At 38.2% G+C, this 21,350-nt stretch overlaps 1 protein-coding gene across 2 annotated transcripts in view; it reads left to right on the forward strand.

The window, feature by feature from the left end:
* The window catches only part of SEC24B (SEC24 family member B), a 50,704-nt gene that overhangs the window by 8,856 nt on the left and 20,498 nt on the right, over positions 1 to 21,350 (forward strand). For both annotated transcript variants that reach the window (XM_004686607.2, XM_012728004.1), the window contains 2 exons: positions 14,107 to 14,187; positions 16,189 to 16,412. In XM_004686607.2, the coding sequence (XP_004686664.1) occupies positions 14,107 to 14,187; positions 16,189 to 16,412 (305 nt within the window). The remainder of the gene's footprint in view (positions 1 to 14,106; positions 14,188 to 16,188; positions 16,413 to 21,350) is intronic.

Genomic DNA, 21,350 nt, shown 5'->3' on the forward strand with positions numbered 1-21,350 from the left:
AAGTTACTAATTTAAACATACATTAAAAATGTTCCTATATATTTAGTTAAAATGAAGAACAGTACCAATAGGCTCATGTGGTAACAAATATTTTCATGTTAAGAGGAGGTGGAAATATTGAATGAATTACAAGGAGATGAGAAATGATTATACTTACGATATTTCATAATAAAATAGGTTGTAAAAATACTTTATTAAGCATCTCACGTTGACTCTGAAAGATGCTGCATAGTATTTTTGCTAATGATTTTTATTCAGCATAACTTGGAAAAAAACTGGTAGTCCTAGGAAACATTGCTGTTAAAGGAGTCTGCATTACTAAGAGTACTGAGGTTGGTGGAAGTTTCTGTTTTCCCTAATTTATGAGTTGCCTTAGTAATAAGTATTAAGAATAGTTAAAAAGAATGTGAGGGGCAAAGGCAAGGTATCATCTAGATCAGCGTTCAAATAATTCTTTCCGGCAGACTTCCAGTCTTATTTTAAACAAAGAAAAGAGGCAAAGATTAGTTGAAACTTAATGTCATATTGTCTCTATTAAAATATTCTTTACTTTTTTTGTTTGCTTTGTACTCAGGGTATTCTTTCAAAAGCATGGGGTTCTCTGAGAACATCCACATATACACAGTATCATTAAATAACTTTGTCATTATTCCCACTACCCTACTTTTTAGTGTAATGGATTATATTATAGTATCCCTCTTGTTATATATGCATTACAGTCTGAGCTCTAATTTAATTTCATTAGTGAAAAGTAATCTTGTTCCTAACATAGTTCATCTTTACTGAAACATGTATTACAAGGTACAAGAACGTTTCTAGATTTAGTGTGCATCCATTAGTATGTAAGGAGAGAGGAAGCATTCCCTTTAGCACCTGAGAGACTGTTTTACCTCAGGGAAATGAGTTAGAGTAGGACTTAGAAAAAATTAAGACGTGCTTTTCCTTTCTAAAGTGAGACAAAAGTTTTTAACTCAGATATTTAGGTGGATAAATTTTGGGAAAGTTACATGGTTCTGAGAAACTTAATGGTTTCTCATAGACCATTCTTTTTTTGTGAGAACACTTGGAAAGTCTCTAGTGTGTCTGTCCAGTTTGAAGACCCCACTGAGGAAAGGCAGCTGTTGCTTAAAAGCCTGAAGTCTTGAATTAAAAAATAAAGTAAGCTCCATAAAGGATTTTTCCCTTAAGGCTAGCTCTGTTTATTTCCAGTGTAGCTGTATCTAGGGAACAGTGGCGATGCCTTTTATTAAGCAGTCCCAACCATGTGGTCTCCTGGAGATTTGCCTGGAGATCCTTTCACGACAGGTAGTTTAAATGGAATGTCCTTTTGAAAATACTGGGGTTCTCAGTTCAGAGCCCTTCATCACATCAGATGCTGTCTCTGAAAGGCTTCTTGCTTCTTTACTAGCTTCATAACCTCCGATTGGGCAGTTAGTCAGAGGATAGCTTCCCTACCTGCTTCATGGCGGCGGTGGCTGCAGTGAGAGCTGCTCCTCGCACCTTTCCACACTTGCTTTCAGGATGAGCTCTAGAAAAAGAGGGTGTTCTGTCACCACAAATATGCTGCCTGTGTATGTCACACATGGGTCCAGGCTCTTAAAGGTGGCCTGAATGAAGGCATTCGGGAAACTCGTAGCCACCGCCCTCTTGTGGAGTGAAGAGGTAGGTGGCTGTCACCTGTCTGGCTGCAGCTCCTCGCGCTGCTCTTGTTGCGGGCACTTCAGTATACGTTGTTTGTTATTCTGGAATTATTACTGGGAAAATAGCCAGTGTTTCATTGGAAGCAAATAAAATGCTATGCAGTTAATATTCTGCCATTCCTCTGTGGATTAGCTAAAATACCATATTCTTTGTCATCAAAGTTCCCATCCACACTAACAGTTTTACTTGAATAAGCAAACGAAGACTACATTCTGCACTACTAAGTTGCACTGTGGAAAGCTTTACATCTTGACACTTTTCACCTCCAGCATTTCTCAAAAAGCATTCCATCTTTTTCAGGAAATTAGAACTCGTTTTTGTCGGTGACATTGTGTTCATTTGCACATCGGCAACCATAGTGTAATCTAAAATGATACTATAATTAATAATAGTGCTATGTGCCATGTCAGGCTTGACTCAGTATGTTAAGTAGCTGCCCTCTACACTTTCATAATCGTTGCATAGCGTTTCATTTGCTTCCAATTAAACAGTGGATATATTTCCAGTATATAAGGAAATTCTTTACCTTATGTGTTTAGGTTATGTCCTGTACTTTGACTCCTCTGACTAATTATAGAATCAGCAAATTGCATATTCATTCTGTCATGAAAATAATAGTTCCTCTTCTGATTTTTTTTTTTTTTCTGCTACTGGCTTCTCTTTGCTCAACACAATGAATGGAATTTCTTACTTCTTCTCCATATTAGATAGTATATATGTACTTTTAAAAATTCAGTGCTAATTGCATTTTGAGGAAATACTTCATTTTTAAAGTAAGTTGAAGAAGATGTCTATAAATATTTTTACTGTTAACCTATGTTTAAGTGTGAACTTACTAGTTTGTTTATTATAAACTAAGGTCAAATATTGTGCAAATTTTCACTTTAACTGGAATTTTTTTTTAGAGGAACTTGCCACTCTGAATTTGGCTTTTCAAGGTATCAGGTTTATTTCTTATATTGCCTGAATTTATTTTACATTGATTTTTTACTTTCTCAGATAGATTTGTAGAAATTGCTATTTTATCTATGTTTAAAGCTATTTCAGTAAAGCCAGCAGATTTTCCCAGCCTCTTTCTAGTCGTAAGGGGAAGGTAGAAGCTTCACTTGGCCACACATTAACCTTTGTTCTCTTTCATGCGCAACTTTTCTCTTTATTGATAGCCTTTTCCTCACCGTGGACATGCTGTTTCCCTATGCTAAGTATACCTGTAGTCAACCTGATTATGAAGTGTTTTCACTTTAATTCAGATTATTTTATTTGTCCTGTTAAAAACATTGTGGGAATTACTTTTTTTAAAGTCTCAACTTTACCAGATTAAATAATAAAAATATCCAATCACCTTGTTTTAGAATAGTGCTATACAGCTACAGGTTCTTTTCCACAGAGTCAGCCTTCTCTGGGTGTAGCTTACATGCAGTGCCCCTCTCTGGCGCTTGCCTGAAGCCCACTGTAGGCACTGAAGTTGAGGTAACTGGTCACCTCAGGAAGGTCACCTTTCCCTCACTGCTGTAATTGACACATCGTGGGGCCAGTTAATTAGCCTTTTTATTTTTTCTTTAAGCGTATCTGCTATGAGCAGAGAACTGTGCTGAATACAGTTCTTTTAACTGTCATTCTTTTTCCATTACGGGAAGTGAGTCACCATCAAGGTGGCCTTAGCAGAAGGAAGTCACCTTGTGTCTCCTACTGAGTAGATTTAGTCCCTTAAAATGATCACTGCTCACCAAGGGTGCACAGTCCTAAAGGAAGCCTACCACCAGGTGACAGAAGGTAAACAAGTGTAGAGCTCAGGGAAACGTTCAGAGTGTCATTCATCAGTATTTTCAGGGTCGTACGTGGTACTTTTTCACACTTGAACCAGTTATTTTATGTTAAAAATGCTTTTACTTAATGCTTTGCAGCAATTTTCTAACGATTCCCGTTTTAGTGGTCACGTTGCTAATATTAATATGCATGCTGGAATGTCCTTTGGAATGTCAGAGGTCTTTCTCACTTTAATGCAATGTCAAAATTTTGTTTCTCATCCTTTCTTGTTGGTTTGACTCTTGTGTTTGTGCTTCCACTTTACAGGCATGCAGTATGGTGACTATGTTAATAATCAAGCTAGCTCCGCACCAACTCCCTTGTCATCAACTTCCGATGATGAGGAAGAGGAGGAGGAGGATGAGGAAGCAGGTCTGCTTTAGCTTTACACCAGTTCTTGATCTTTTTCTATTCAAGTTTTCTTTTTATCTCCACAGTCCTAGCCTTTAAAAAGTGTTATTTGCAGATGTTGATCTATTACCCTGCTTAGTTTGGGTTACAGAAGGTTGGGCCACTTAAAATGAGGTGGTCTGTATATTTATTTGCTTCATTTTTACTCCTTTCACCATTTCATAAAGAATACATCTTTCATGATGGTAGAGTGTTTTGTTCACTCAGAAGTGCATTTCCTCACATGCAAAAGAATGCATCTTGATTCACGCTTGTGGCCGATGACTGCTGTATGTGCTGGAAAATGAGATTTTATTTTCTGCTATGTATGTATCTTTAATCAAAATGTGACCTGTGAATTTATAATAGTGACAGAGAAATAGAACAATGTTTCCTTGATGTCCCTTTTTGTCATGTATTGAGAAGGCCCAAAACCTGTAGTTTACTTTCTTGCTTTTGAAGTAGCACATAGTCTTACAAGGTGACAGAGTTATGTATGTGGTTATGTGTTGTAGTCTGTGTAGTGTGGTTTTCTGCCTGTGATGAGCAGAATCTTGCTGGGCATTAAATACTTGAGTTCCTAGGATTCTAGTGATTCTAGTAGTTAAGACTGAACATGTAAGCGGTGAGTTTTTGGTTATTATACGTGTCCGTGATTCTCTTTATTATTGAGTGGGATGATTTGGTCTATAACAATTTCTTTAAAAAAATTGTATTTCTTGTCCATTTAAAAAATACTAAAGTATATAATTTGAGGGGGTTAAAAATAGAAAGCTGCATATGGGTTGTAATTTTTCATACTCTATGTCAATACCATCTGTCTTTCTGATTTTATTTGTAATTTGTAGTCTTGGGTACTTTCAGTTTTATAGAAAAGTTGTCAAGAAGAGTAGATGAAATTATACTGTCCACTTTACCCAGATAAGCCACATTTGCCCCACTGCTTTATCATTTTCTTCATCTGTGCACTTTTCCCCTCCACTATGTGAAAGTAAGTCAGAGGTGTTAGGAGTTTTCACTCCTAAGCATTTCGACATGGATTTCCTAGTTACAAGGACGGGTAGTGCCCAGCAAACACAGCACAGTCACAGGCCACTGGACCTGCAGCACTGTTCAGCACGTCCTCATCAGCGCTCAACAACTACCGTAAGCTCTTGTGTAGCTATTTTCACAGGGTAGGATCCAGTCCATGGTAATACACTAAATTTTGTTGTTTCTGTTTTGATGCCTTCAGTCCTTTCTCTTTCCTGATCTTTATATAGTTTAAGAAAAGAGGCCAGTTATTTTATAGACTGTCCTGCAATTTGGATTCACCTAATGTTTCCTTGTGATCATATTCAAATCATGCTATTTGGGCAGAGTTATGACTGAAAGTTTTCTTGGCAGAGAAAATCCCAAGCACATGTTGTAGATTATTCCCACGCTCATGAGATTAACTTTGAGTCTCAATTAAAATGGTGTCCACCATGTTTCTCCACTGTAAGATCAGTACTTTCCTACTTGAAATTCCAAAGTATATTTGTGGGGGGCGGGAGGGGAGGAATTTGATTCTGTGGGAATGTCTTATTCCTTATTGAACTGTCACCTACCTAATTAACCTAAATTTTAGGTTAATTTATGATTTTCCAACTCCCCAATATTCTTTTTCTGTTTATGAGTCAGGTTTTATTTTAAAGACGAGCTTTCCTTTCTCCCTTCTGATTTCTTTGAGCTTGTATTGACAGATGGGTTCTTAGTTTATTCATTGGGTTATAATCCATCACTATCATTGATTATTTTGATACCATGCTATCCTATGTTTGACCAATGACAACTCTTTTCTTTGTTTTTTTTTTTTTTTTTTGATGTTCCCATTAATCTTCAAGCACGCACTTTAAATACCTTTAGCCTCAGTAAGATACTCCTGGTCCTCATGCACTTGTCCTGCTGCTCGCCTGGACCACGGTTGCCCCCGGGAGCACTGGTCCCTTTCATGAAGGACATTTTCAGCACCAAGATTTGATAACAATGTGCGGTTGTTGGTGCTGGTGCTTCAGGCTCTGAATTAGTATTATTGTTTGAAGTTAGATGTTTTTTCGATGCTAAGTAATGTTCTTTTTTTATCTCATGATCCTCAAGTTGCACATTTCAGAAATGTGTAATTTTGTATAAATATTTCTGTAATCCAAAATTACTCCCAGTTTTGTTCTGCTTTCAGTTGGCTGCAGTTGCTTGAATATTCCATCTCCTTAGACCAAGACAGAAATTGGGAGATCAGGAAGACTTAGTGTTTATGGCTTTTCTCCTAGACCTTATCACCTTATCTTATTTAACTACTTTTTTATTAGCTATCTTTTTATGAACTAAAAATCCCTGAGTTCAGAGGTCATGACACTCAGATTTTATTAAGAACTAGCATTCTGAACACTCATCGTGTTCCAGTCACCCTGGGTTTAAGTAGGCTTTTCTAGATTCACAATCTATAGATGTTAGGAGGGTTTCTTAAACTCATTGTACTGCAGTTTGTCATCTATGAAATGGATGTGGTCATAGGGACAGTTATTTCTGGTGGTTGTATTGAAGATTGAAGATAGTCTGTGTAGAGTGTAAAGAGATAGTGGCAAATGTTGAAAGAGCTAATTTCAAAAAGATTCGCTCTTGTTATGAACATTGAGAAGTTCTTACCTCAGTTTCTGCTCGATCTTGACGGCAGAGCTGGTAATCACCTCCACATTACAGATGAGTTGACTGGAATGTGAGCAGTTTGACTTGAGTCACATGACTGAGTAGCAGGGATTCACATGAGGCCTTAGCCTGAAGACAGAAGGGCATCTCAGGTGTGAATGAGAACAGCAGGCCCAGGTGAGGGAGGAGCCCACGGTTGCTGCTCACTTCTCTCCACTACAGCCTAGAATGTGACAGTACTGTGTACGTGTTCCCTGGGGTCCCAGTGTTCCCTGAAACCACACAGAAATCATGTGATTGTTGATTGCAAATAAAATGGATATGTTTTGAGTGAGGAAAAAGAAAAACCAGCTTTAGAATGAATTTTTAGTTTTTTTTTAATGGTACTCTATTACAGTATGTTTTTCATCAGTAAAGAGTTAAAGAACATAGTGCAAGTTGGTTGTAGGAACTGTACGTAGCTGTCTGTGGAGCAGAGGTTTGCGGGCTCTGCTTCCCAAGCACTTCAATGTTAGCCACTCCCTGCTTTCATGAGCGATCTATAGGTATAGGTTATGTGAAATTGTTTTCTAATTACAAAAAGTTTCTTGAACTGTAGTGAAATATTAATTAGCAGGTTTGGAAATGAGTAATATTCCTTATAGTTATAGTTAAATAACTTCACTAACTTTAGCTCTTTATTTGTTTTTTTTGGCTTTTTTTTTTTTTGATGGCAAGTTTGTGTTATCTCACATAGAACTGTTTACTTGAAACTTTCAACTTTAAAAGAGAACTATTTGAGTTCAGGTATAATTTTATACTAATTTTTAAAAATTACATGCTTACATATAGGCTCAATTTTAAAATGATTCTCAGTAAATACACACTTTGAAACTGAAACAGAACATTTTTTTTTAAAGATTTATTTATTTGTACATACAGAACTGGGGTACAGGCCATAGGCTCAGGGGCGGCAAGAGGCTTCACCAGAGACAGAATGGGAAGCAGAACAGGCAGATCGACGAAGCACACTGCTGAGGGGAGCAGCGGGCGGGTCAGGAGAGGTCTGCCGCACCATTTGGGTCAACTCCTGGGCAGGCGGGAATCAAACTCATGCAGAAGTGGCTTTAGCTTCTTAGTGCAGTGCTTTAACCTGCTGCGCCACCAGGGAGGGCCTGAAACAGAACTTTTATACTAGGAACAGTCTTTATGTTTTGTGGGAGATTCTAAAAGTTCAGAATTGTTAGCTAATAAACTTAAAATTAAATAAAACCTTAACAAATAGTAAGCTGCCAAGTTCCCATAATGATTCTTAAATTCTCCCTTCTTCCATTTATTGACTCGATAGTATTAATGTCTTGGTTGCTGGGGCTCCTCGGACCTGTTGTGTGTTCTAGGTACAGATTGCCATACTTGTAGCAGGGAGGAATGCTAACTTGAAAACAGGAGTGGAAGGACATGAAATCAAAATGAGGAGTGAAATGAGTGTGGGAGGCTTGGGAAGAGGAGTAGGGTCGAAAGGCACTGCATCAGAATTAAATACATGTTTAATTGGTCTGCTTGTGTGTCTTAAAAGTTAATGTATTTTAACACAGAACTGGTTGATTCTTTAGGTAACAAGACACTATTGGCCTGCATAACTCTCACTACCCAAGATCATTTTTTCTTAATATATTGTAGGGTTATTAATTATGATCACTTTCTTGTGTATTAGATCCCTATCTTAAAACTGGATGATTTTATCCTTTGATCAACACCTCCCCTTCCTCTCCAGTCACCAAGAAAATCCTCAGAGGAGGTCAGACTTATATTTCCTTTGTCCTCCTTTGGTATTTTAACCAGTACCTATCTTTTAACTGAATTCAATACATATTTAGCATGCATTTTTTTAAGTTTTATAAGGTTAACACATGTTCTCGATCTATGGCATGTTCATACCATTGAGAAAAGTATTAATTTGAGGTTTTTGAAACATACGCATTAAACAGAAAACATGGTGATGTATTTGCAGGTGACTGCTGTTACTTAAGCATCCAGCTGGTACACTTCTGACTGCTGTAGCTGCAAACCCCACCTTTTCTCTAGGGAGAGGGCACAGAGTCCTGGCGCTACACTGGGTTGGTGCCAGCATGCAGTTAGAATTCAAGTGGTTACTGGGTGTCTGCACTTGCCCCAGATCTAGCAGGAACGCTAAATGTTGCAGATGATTTATTTTCTCCAAACCATTGCAGATATGTACTGTGTCATCAACAATTTGGATTATGGTTTTTGTAATATCCTATAAAGTAACGTGGGATAATTTGTGCCAGTTCATTTATTTCTCTGAAAAAGTATATTCTGAATTCTAACAATCAGATAGATATGCTTATAAGCAGATTACCTAATAATGTGCCATTTATAAATGTGATTAAAATAGCCTAGAAGCTCATGGTCTACTTTGGACTATAGAACCAAATTACACCAAGTCACTTTGTCAGTCATCATGCTTTACAGGAATATATAAAGGACTCTGATACCAGATGTAGGGTGGGCCAACAGGGGTGGGTGGAGACTGGTAAGTGAGTGGAATCTAAAAGAAGCTGGAGTTAGGAAAGGGTTCTGGGGTGAGGCAGAAACACTTCCTAAAACAAAGTGAGAGGCTGAAGAGAAGATGCTCTATTTGGGGAACATTGGTGAGTCTGGGGACAGAGGTTTGAAGATTTGGAAGAACTGAGGTAGCATGGTGGGGTGAGAGCTTTGAGAACCCGTTTCATCTTTACAGTAACCCCAGGGGGTGAGGGTTTTTATTCAGGTGAGGAGGTGTCTCTTCCATTTTCTCTAACCTGGTAAGTGATGGAGGTAGAATTTGACTTTCACTGTTGCCATGTTTTATGCAAGTTATGAGGATGTAAAATCTCAAACTATCTGGTCAGTGTCAAGTTTAGCGATAGTAGTGAGTACATTATGCTTCGCTGGCCCTGTTGCTTGTCTTTCAGAGGGAGAGAGCGGATTCCTCTTCTAGGCCTCAGTGCATCCTGCTGCTGGATTCTGAGCTGTTCTTTTGTTCTTCCTCTTTGCTTCCTCAGATTCAATTTCCCTTCTTTTCATCTTTTCCCTAGTCTTCCCTTACCTGTGCCATGGAACCAAGGAAAGGATAAAGGACCAGTCTTCTAAGCATCCTATTCATACTTGCCCCTCTTTGATCAAAATATTCACTGTCAGAAGGTGTGGTGTGAAGTGACTGGGGGAAACTAGTATAAACAAACCCCCACGCCATTCATTCAGCTGAACCAGCCCGTGCAGAAATCCAGGGTTCACAGCAGAGCTACCTAGCAGTCGCCACACATGTTGCAGAGCAGCTTGACAGTGCATTGTAATAGACTCGGGGAATGTACCCACCTGGAGAGGAAACGAGTGTTCATGGGTGTATCAGAAAGGTTTCCGACTGGAAATCTGTGGATGTGTAGGGATTTGCCATATGGAGAAAGGAGGTTTAGGCTAACAGACCAGCACGTGCAGTGCATGAACACAAGAAGAGACAGAGTACTGGGTGGAGAGCCAGCAGTGACACATGAGTGTGTGCTTAGATCAAAGAAGGAAGATGTTGCAGGAATAGGTGAATAGGATAAGAGAAAAGTATGAAGTTCCTTCTAGAACAGTAAAAAGGCACTAAGACCTTACTCTGTAAGATGGCAGGGGGAGTAGTGGAGGTGTTTCTCAGCATGTGCAGAACTAGCATCTAAATTTTGCAATGTAACTTATTACCGAGTACTAATTCAATTCATTAATCTGAATATGAAGTTTTTACAAAGTCTAAGTCTGTTTGCTTGGCAGTTCATCTGGATTTATAGAGATTTCCTTTTCTTCTGAAAGTGAATTTTAAAGAAAGCTACTGGGTTTCAAATTATTATTTATTCACTAAATAAGCAATAAGTATTTTTGAGGAATAATAAAGTTCATAGTAATAGAATTACTGGAATAGGTAATACTTTTAAATATTTTTGATATGTAATATTTTTATTGCATTTGAATTGAAAGAAGCCAAGCAATATAAGTAATGGGTGCTGTGTTCTTTAAAGTAATTTAGTATGTATAGTATTTATTTTTGTACCTTTTCCCAAGGATAGGTTTTTTTTTTTTTTTTTTTAAGATTTTTCTAAGCATAAAGGCTCAGGGGCGGCAAGAGGCTTCACCAGAGACAGAATGGGAAGCAGAACAGGCAGATCGACGAAGCACACTGCTGAGGGGAGCAGCGGGCGGGTCAGGAGAGGTCTGCCGGGCCATGTGGGTCACCTCCGGGGCGGGGATCGAACTTGGATTGAGGCAGCTGGGGCCTTTTAGCGGTGCTGTGCTTTACCTAACTTGCTGCACCACCAGGGAGGGCCCAGGGTAGGTATTTCTTAATGTTTATATTAAAGTTTTTTTTTAAACAGAGAATACTGTGCAATTTTTTAATGAAAGTCTTTTTGAAATGTAATATGAGGTACATAAAATCCACTCGTTTAAATTGTACTATATGACAGCCTTCAGTACATTAAGGTCAGTAACCATCCCAATGTACTTCTTAGCATTTTCATCCCTCCCCCACCACCAGGTAGCAGCTGCCCACCTGTCTGTCAGTAATCTCTCTCCTACAGACACACACAGCTCTAAATAGTCGCCTCTAATTTTTATCTTACGTGGGTTTTGTGTGACCCACTTTTTCTTAGCATAACGTTTTCAAGGGTACGCCACACGATGGCATCTATTAGACCTTTGTTCTTTTTGTTTCCTATTTGTCTGTGGATGGACCTTTGAGTTGTTTTCACTTTTTGGTTCTTACAATGTGGCCATTAATATTCATGCTTTTGCAGGCGGTACATTTTCGTTTCTTTTGAGTGAAACTTCTGAATCATGTGGTAACTGGTGAAACCTTCAAACTCTTCCAGTGTGGCTATACCTCTTTTAATCCATGAGAGTTCCAGTTGCTCTACATTCTTGCTGAAACTTGCTTTTTTTCCTGTCATTTTAACTCTAACCATCCTACTGGGTGTGAAGTGGTAGCTCATGTGGCTTTGACTTCTATTTCTGTAATGACCAGTAATGTTAAACATCTTTTCATGTGTTTTTCTTTTCATATTGACCATTTGTTATTGTCTTTATGAACTAAGCCCTTTGTCAATTTTTTATTTGGTTATTGCCTTTTAATTGTTGAGTTATAACCTTCTTTGTATATTTTGGATACAAACACATACCTATAGAAACATAGTTTGTAAATATATTCTCACATTCTATGGATTGTCTCTTCACTTTCTTATTAGTATCATTCAAAGCATAAAAGTCCAATTTATCTTTTGTTGCTTGTGTCTTTGATGTCATATCTGAAAATAAGTTATGTCACCTAATCCAAAGTCATAGAGATTTTCTCCTATATCTATTCTAAGCTAAAACTTTACAGTTTTGAAGCTTATATTTGGTCTTTGATCCATTTTGGGTTCATCTTAGTGTAGGTAGAAGTGTTGTAACTTCACTCTTCTGCATCTGGATATCTAGTTGTTAACGTCATTTGTTGAAAAGAAAATGCGTTTCCCATCAGTGTCTCGGCATTCTGTTTTGTTTTGAGGTGAAAGTCACAAAACATCAAAGGAGCCATTGTAGAGTGTTCAGCTTAGTGGCAGTCAGTGCAGTAACAGGTTGTGGCACCACCACTTTGCTACTTCTGGCTGAATGTACTGAAGTTGGCAGAACTAAAAAGTTTTATCATTTCAGTACCAACTGCACAGTGACTTTCCATTTCCCTCCCCCTAAATGCTGGCGGCCTCCAGTCTAATCTGTCTAAAAGCGGATCTTTAAGGCTGCTCACGGGGAGCCTTGTCAGTACAGGGCCTCGCCCTGACAGGTCCTGCTGCAGAGCTGTCCAGCTGTTGATGGGTGTTGGTTTTCAGTGCTTTACTTTCTATGCTATTACTTCAAGACTTTTGACCTTTTATGTCAGCTTCATTAGTGTTTTTCACTTGTAATTTCTTTTATTTCTCTCCTTTCCAAATTGCTTTATACTCACTGTCTCATTTAAGCCTCACAAGAATAATGAAGAACATACATAGGCCATTTCTAAAATTATTCTCATTTTGCAGAAGAGAATATTGATGACTGCCACTTCCCTAAAGTGATATAGCATGTAGGTGACACAATCTGATGTGACTGCTTGTAAATAATGTTCTTGTTTAAGAAAATGCTCTGTGCAAAAGCTTTAGCTACTGTGCTCTGAAGCAATGTCTGATTCTTAGTTAGTTGTCCAGAATTATCCAGTGAAGGACAATTACACATATCTGTTCTTTTTATATATGACAGTTGAAAATTAACCTAGAATCTTCTGTGGTTTAAACCACAATTTTACTATTTTTCCGTGCAAAGAGCTCCAGTCAAGAGAAGGACCCTGTACATTTCAGGTTTATTTATCATGATACCCTCTAGCATTATCTACCCAGAGTAACTGTAGGTTCTCAATAAAATATTCTGAGTGAATGAATGAAAGTATATTGTATGTTCTGCTGGCTGTGTGACTTGCCTTTGAATTTCTTAACTAATCACTACTGAAAAGTACTTTTAACCTTAGAGGTTTTGCATGAACACACATAATAATATTCTTATAGTTGAACGCTTAATACTTACTAGAGTATCTTTCATTTAGTACAAGTTCTTTTCTTATTACATGTGGCAAGTACTCTTTAATCTGTATTCTTCAGAGGAACGCACCAAGACAGAAAAGCTTAGTAGCGTGCTAGGTAGCAATTCAAGCCATAGTTGGGCTGTGTTATATAACATTCACTGAAATTTAATTCCCTTAAAATACCTTAATGCTGATGTGTTTGATAACTTGAGATTTGGTAGATACAGTCTTTGAAGTGTGACTATACCTATGTTTCTCTTAATCTAAAATTTATATTTGTGTTTCACTTCTTCTAATAGTTTGATGTCAGTTCTCTCAGATGCCTTCACACGTGCTTCATTAAATTCTATTTCAATGTTTACTTTTTAGCTGCTTTTATTTTTTTAAAAACTGAGGTAGGCCCTCCCTGGTGGCGCAGCGGGTTAAAGCACTGCAATGAGAAACTAAAGCCACTTCCGCATGAGTTCGATCCCCGCCTGCCCCGGAGGTGACCACATGGCGTGGCAGACCTCTCCTGACCCGCCCGCTGCTCCCCTCAGCAGTGTACTTCATCGATCTGCCTGTTCTGCTTCCCTCTCTGTCTCTGGTGAATCCTCTCACCCTCCGTATCTCTGGCCTGTACCCCAGTTCTGTATGAATAAATAAATAAATCTTTAAAAAAAAAAAAAAAACTGAGGTAATGGCGCCTACCCCTACTAGGCATTAGCCACCATAGTGTACCTGCCACCAACTTACCCATGGTCCTCCAGCATTATCCATTGTACGTCCTTCTCTCTTTGTTCTTACGTTTTTGAAAATGTCTTCATTATCAGTCATTCTATTTTTGTTCAAGAGTTAGTAATTTCCTAGTTCAGCATAACCTCTTTTTCACAATTGTTCAAGGCTGCTGTACACTTCAACTTCCATTTTAGCTTAGTAGACTCTGTGTTTTCCTCTAGGTGTTGACAGCTCCTCTACCACAAGCAGTGCGTCCCCTGTGCCCAACAGTTACGACGCCCTGGAGGGAGGCAACTACCCAGGTAATGTGCTCTGTGCTTGCTGGAGCTGTTTGAAATGTAATGGCCTCAGTTGTCTTGAAGCATTATCACACATAACTAGGAAACCTGTTTAAAAACAAACAAGCAAACAGAAATGGGCATTTTCCTGATACTTCTAAGCCTTAGTAGTATTCATTGTCTTGTAACTACTATGAATGTTGTTTCTGGAAGGCCTAAGGATATCTACTATTTTCTTGTGTTATCATGTTCTTTCTGTTTTTCCTCTTCCTTGAAAAGATTTTTTCTAGTAAGTCATTTTCCTCTACTTCCCCCCTCCTTTTCTTATGCTAGTAACTCCATAAGTAAATCACATCCTTACAACTAGCCTATGACTATAAGCAGTCTTTGCCTCTCTACTTCCCCATGGCTCCTGGCTGCATCCTCCAGATAAAAAGATTAAAAACAGGGCCCTCCCTGGTGGCACAGCGGGTTAAAGCACTGCACTGAGAAGCTAGAGCCACTTCCGCATGAGTTCGATTCCCGCCTGCCCTGGAGGTGACCACATGGCGTGGCAGACCTCTCCTGATTTGCCCGCTGCTCCCCTCAGCAGTGTACTTCATCGATCTGCCTGTTCTGCTCCCCACTCTGTCTCTGGTGAAGCCTCTCACCGCCCCTGAGCCTGTGGCCTGTACCCCAGTTCTGCATGTACAAATAAATAAATCTAAAAAAAAAAAAAGATTAAAAACAATGTGGCAGTAGATTTTGGAGGGATTTATTTAACTGTAACATGAAATAGCTTTGGTCATTACATAGGAACAGGAGTTGTAGGTAGTATTACAAGAAAAATATATGCAAGATTACCTTTTAAAATTAATGTCATTTCATTATACTTTAAGCTGTGGTTTTCCTTATTCACCTTTCTCTGTCACTAACAACCTAAGGGCAGCACGTATCCACCCCTTTCTCTCTTATGTTAATGATCATATACTTTCCGACCTAAGAGAGTAAAGATATTTTGCTCTTCTTCACCATTAATAATCCAGGAAGACACTTAATTGAAGTTGCAGAATGCTGTCCTTAACTAAATACACTTTTTTGCAACCACTATCCTATTAATCCGTCAAAATATTTAATTTCAGTTTAGAATTCTCTTATACTGTTTCCAGAATACTGTAACTACTTAGTTTTTATGTCTAAGAATTCACCCCACTGCACCCTGTTTGTATGTGTGTGTGTGTGTGTGAGAGAGAGAGAGAGAGAGAGTGAATGTTGATTTGATTCTCCTCATCCAGCAAGGAATGTTTTTTCGTTTTCTTTTAGTCATGATCTTAAGATACCTATAAAATTCTTCAGTAGCGTCTTACAGATTGCATTGTCTGTGTCCTTCACACCGTTGGTCATGTTGACTCACTCTCTAGTTTTTGGGCTTTTTTATTTTGATTTTTAACCAAATTTTAGCTTTTAACCAAATTTAGATTTAAATAAGGGAAAGGCATTTAACTTTGACACCTGTTACATACCAGATATTGTTTTAGGAGTTAGATAATATTCTCGATATTGTTGGACTTTTCATAGTACAGATGATACTTACTTCTAGGGAGTTTTGGGGAATATACTACTCTCTATGAACTTCCTTTCACAGATGGCAAGATCTAATGACAGAGTTAAAGAATAGGTGACACCTTTTTTATTGCTGTATTTAGTTTTCTGCTTTTCAGCACCATTCCACTTGGGAAAAAAAGTACAAATACCAGTATTTACTGGTAAAAGATGTGAAATATAAGGTTTTCTTGCAAATACTCCTGTAAATAAAACTGGGGTGGAACATGTGAAACAGAAATAGCAAAATATTAGTGATTATTGAAGCTGAATGATCAGTACATTGAGTTCATCATTCTGTTTCCTCCTTTTGTTTGCATTGCAATTTTCTCTTAACAAAAAGTCAAAAAAAGAAAAAGGGAAAAGCCTAAAGTTAGGATTTATCAGGAGTCTCTTCGTAGAGTGAGCCCTGTCTAAAGTCAGAACATATGTTTCCTTTGTCAGATATGCTTTCGTCATCAGCAAGCAGCCCTGCACCCGATCATGCTCCTGAACCTGAGCCCGGGCCAGTACCTGCTCCCACGACTTCCCAGCCTGCAAAACTGGTGAAGCCATTTGGGTATGGCTATCCGACGCTGCAGCCTGGCTACCAGAACGCTGCGGCACCACTTCCTTCTGGACCACAGCCCAGCAGCCCAGTGTGTTCTGGGTTCCAGCAGTATGCGCAAGTGTGTATTATTCCTACAAACATGTCATAGTTCTTAAAGTTGTGGAATTCTAATAGATGCCTGGTGCTTCAGAAGGGTCGTAGGTGCAAACACAGATAAGCCAAGGCCAGACGTCCCTAGAATTTGATTCCAGTTTTTTAAATATATGTACATGTAATGAAAGATGTAAGGAAATATGAACACCAACCTGTTGAAGAGGTTAAATCTGAATCAAATCAAAAGGTTAGCTATGTTTTTTTCTTTCCTTTGCTCTTCTATTTTTTAAAATCTCTATAATGTATAGGTACTAACGTTTATTTCCTTATAATAAAAGTAAGTTTTTAAAAAATACATGTTACTAATCTGGCATCCCCCTCACAAAAGATTTGGTGTTAATGTGATTGGTGTTTGGGTTTCAAAATGTAATTGTAAGAAATTTCTCTAACATTTAGCTGAGATTTGTGAAAGTCTCCATCCACACACATGCTTATCAATACTTGATCTCAGTAACTACTGCGCAGGGCTGACCTGGTTATTTTGGAGTTACCTCTGAAATACCATGTCTGTTTAACAGTAAGTTAGCTATTTCCACCTTTATATCTTCCCAAATTCACTTATATTTATTGAGAAGAAATAAAATATTAGGAATTGACTTAATATGGCAAAAGCATTCTACTTAAAATGAAAAACTGCTCTTAGTAAGCTAACCTTTGAAGGTGTATCATATGGCGAGTGAACAGTGAATGGTAGAGGGGAATAGGAAAAGCATTGTTTTTGGAGTTTTAGAATTGAGGTGCTGAAGGACAGTGAGAGAAGTATTGTTGGTTGATACTGATTTCCTACCTCCTTTTTTATTTTTCTTTATTAGTCCAGATGAAACACTTTTATAGTCTTTTTTTTTTTTTTTAAGATTTACTTATTTTTGCATAGAGAACTGGGGCAGAGGTGCAGGGACAGTGAAAGGATTCACCAGAGACAGAGCCAAAGTGAGGAGCCGAACAGGCAGACTGACGAGGTACACTGCTGAGGGGAGCAGTGAGGAGACAGGAGAGGTCTGCTGGGCCATGTGGTTCACTCCCTGGCCGGGGATCAAACTCGTGCTGCAGTAGCTGTAGATAGATTCATATTGCTGTGCATTAACTGGTTGTACCACCAGGGAGGGCCCTTATATAGTCATTTTATAAACTAAAATAACTTGACATTATTAAAGTCATTTTTCTTTTACCCTTATGTTTAGGCAAATTCCTATTTGGGATCATAATATCAATGTATAGTTTAGTTCTACATTTTGATGTTAAAAACCAAGTATAAAAGAAGAATTTGGTTCTGAGAGGAAATGTTGGGCAATGAAATAATTGTTTTGAAATAGGAAGCAGTTCTCTCTCATGACACAAGAGAAGATCCTCTGGCCAAATCTGGCCTGCTGCCTTCTTCTGTAAACAAACATGTATTGGAACAGAGCCCTGGACCTTTTTCATGTACTATCTGTGGCAGCTTTTGCACTACTGTGGATGAATTAAACACGTGCAAGAGGCCATAGGGCTCTTCAGACTTGAAAATATTAACTATCTGCCTTTCAGAAAAGTTTACTGATCCTTGCCATAGGAGAATGGAAAGTATTACTGTTTTCTCTTTTAATTTGGGAGATTATTTTGGAAAAGTTAAGAGATTGATTTTAAACTAAAAATGAAAGGCCCTGTACAAGCAAAAGGTGGCCAGTGCTTCGTCTAGCCAAAGTGGTTGAGGTGGCTCTGGAAATTTTGGTGGTGGTCATGGAGGTAATTTTGGTGGAAGTGACAGTGGTAGAGGTGGCTTTGATGGCAGCCATGTAGCGATGGCTCTCATGGATTTTGTAGTGAAGCAATTTGGAGGTGGTGGGACCTGCAGTCATTTTGGCAGTTACAACAATCAATCTTCAAATTTTGGACCCGTGAGAGAAGGAAACTTCAGAGGCGGAAGCTCTGGCCCCTGTGACGGTGGCCATTACTTTTCACAAAGCCAAGGTGACAAGGAGGTTCCAGCAGCAGCTGTAGCTGAGGCAATGGGAAAAGGTTTTTGTCAACTGCTAGGAAGGAAATAAGGCTCAGTAGGAGAGAGCCAGGGAGGTGATGGGGAAGCTACAGGTCACAGCAGCCTTGAAAACTCAGCTGAGCGCAGTGGTGGCAGGGCCTCGCTGCACAGAGAAGACACATTTCAGACAGCGTTCTGTTCACGTGTTTGGGCAGAACACTTGAGGACTGTCTGTGTCTAATTGTGTAACAGGTTGTTTCAGTTTCTGTTCTGTGCAAAGTATAAAGCATTTCAACATAGGATTTTAATGTAAATCACTTTTTTTTGCACCCATGCTTTTAATGGCCAAATATCATAATCTGATCATAACACAGAATAAATGTGTTTTTTTTTTAAAAGAAAAATGTAAATAAGTAAAATGAAGCAGACAAGTACCAGCCTTTCTTGCTTTGCTTTACTGACTGGAAGCCAGTAAAGAGATGGGCATCTGGATGACATATTCAAAGTGGATAAACATGAATATCCAACATGGTCCAAGCAGGTTTGCTGATTACGTTTGCTTCTGTCTCTTAACTATCTTTTTTAATTTGAAGCAGTCTCCATCCCCATGTTTTCATGCGTTTATCTTTTGAGAAAGAAATTATCTGTTGTCTTATAGAATATCATCCCTCATTCTGGATTTTGCTGTTCACTTCATATATTGTGATTTAACCTGTCCCTGGGAATTAGATATAATGGTTTGATTATGTTCAAATTTATTACTTCATTTGTTTATTTGTATAAGTCAGACTGATTTATTTTGACTGTGCCCCTCGCACAGACATCTGGCTGTCTTACTTTAGTGTTGCTGGGGTTCCCTAGTGGACTCAGCAGACATGCCCTGATCCCTTCATTGTGAAGATCCTTGTTAAGCTTTCACCTGGTGGCTTCATCTTCTTTTGCTGTCTGTTTATCATCTGTTCCAGATGACTACTACCTGAATCATTTACTTCATGTGGGTTGTAAACCAATGATTTTCCCCTGAATTTATCATTCTGCATTTTTTAACTAGATTCTGCAGTACATTGGCATGTGTGGCGTTTGGTGGTTGTGAAAGTAAAGTAGAAAATCTATATATACAGACATTGAGTTATTGCAGAATTCCTTTTTTCTTTTTAAGGTGAAAAAAGTATATATGTTAGTAAATGGGAAAAAAACAAGGGAAGAAGACAACTAAAATTAGTATTAACACATGTATTTTACAAAACTGGGGTTCTTCTAGCTCTGCCCTTTTTTTTTTTTTGGCTTAATAGGACTTAATGGACTGTTCTCTGTGATCAAAACTATCCTTTTTTTTTTTTGTAATTAATAGTTTATTTTTACAACATTTTGTGCATTTTTCCATCTCAGTTGGAATCCCTGTGGGTTTCCCAAAACCAAATCACCCATGTGCCATCACCATAGTCCAGTGCATTTCCCTCCTCCCACTGTTTTTGATCCCATTCCCCACTCCACCTCCATAAAATGTCTCTGGTATATAGCTGTTCATTATTATAATTTTCTCACCTGGTCTGTTATATTCCTGCTATGAGTGAAACCATACGGTATTTTTCCTTTTCTTTCTGGCTTATTTCACTAAACATGATCTTTTCCAGCTCCATCCATGTTGCTGCAAAAGGCATGTGTTTATTTATTTATTTACTTTTTTGGTTGTTGAGTAATACTTCACTATGTACATGTACCACATCTCTTTAATCCAGTCATCCATTTTTTGGGGCATTTGGGTTGTTTCCATGTCTTTCCAATTTTTTTTTTTTTTAAGGTTAATCTTGGCAGTTATGTGGGTATATCTTGGTGGGGGTGCAGGGTACATGTGTACACAACTTCTGGAATCAGTATAGGTGCCCTTTTTTCCCCTGAGAGATATTTGACTTATATGTTGGTTCAGGTGTGCAACATAGTGACTAGGTATTTTTTTAAATTGTGAAATGATCTCCATACAAGTCTAGTTAGTATTATTCACATACTCTCGGTGGATAAGACAGTGGGCTATGTTCTTATAGAAAAAAGGGACAACAAAGACATCTTATGCTTGCTTTAGTAATCTTACATTTATAATAATACTGGTATTATTTTGAAGGTATTTTAGAACAGTGTAGGATAAAACAAATAGGTAATATTGTTGCCGTTTAGAATCAAGCTTTTTAATGAAAAATGAAAAATACAGGTATGGAATCAAAAAAGTTAAATAATGCCATCATCTTAAATCTGAGGCAATGAACTCATTTCCCCCCCCCACACACACACAAAAAAATATTTATTTTCTATCTCTACCTGTTGGAAAAGTCTGTAGGCCACCTAAAGGGATGCTCTCTGGGCAAAGATTGCATAGCTTGAGCCTTAGATTGAGTAATAACATTAATTCATTAAATCCCTTTGAGTTAATAAAAGCCATGAATTCATAACAACACTCAGATATAACAACAGAAATAAAATATAAGCAATACAGAATTCATTGTACATGACACAAACGTAATATCCTGAAAATTGGTAATTGAAAAATTTTAAAACATAAGCATGTATTCTGCCTTTTATATGAATTGTATTTAGGAGAAGCCAAATGATTGATTTAACTGTGCTAAAAGGATTTAAAGTTTTTTAGTATTTTTCCTTCCCGGTTTTTACAAGAGTGCTCTAAGTTGAGCTCTATTATGTCATTCTGCTATAATCAAGTCAGATTTAAATTTCCTTTTATTCTTACTTTTCCTGTACATTGAATTTTTTTTTTTTTAAAGATTTATTTATTTGTGCATACAGAATTGGGATACAGGCCAGAGGCTCAGGGGCGGTGAGAGGCTTCACGAGAGACAGAGTGGGGAGCAGAACAGGCAGATCTATGAAGTACACTGCTGAGGGGAGCAGCGGGGGGGTCAGGAGAGGTCTGCCACGCCATGTGGTCACCTCCGGGGC

The sequence above is a fragment of the Condylura cristata genome, unplaced genomic scaffold (genome assembly GCF_000260355.1).
Source record: "Condylura cristata isolate star-nosed mole 26May11 unplaced genomic scaffold, ConCri1.0 scaffold00021, whole genome shotgun sequence".
Lineage (NCBI taxonomy): Eukaryota > Metazoa > Chordata > Mammalia > Eulipotyphla > Talpidae > Condylura > Condylura cristata.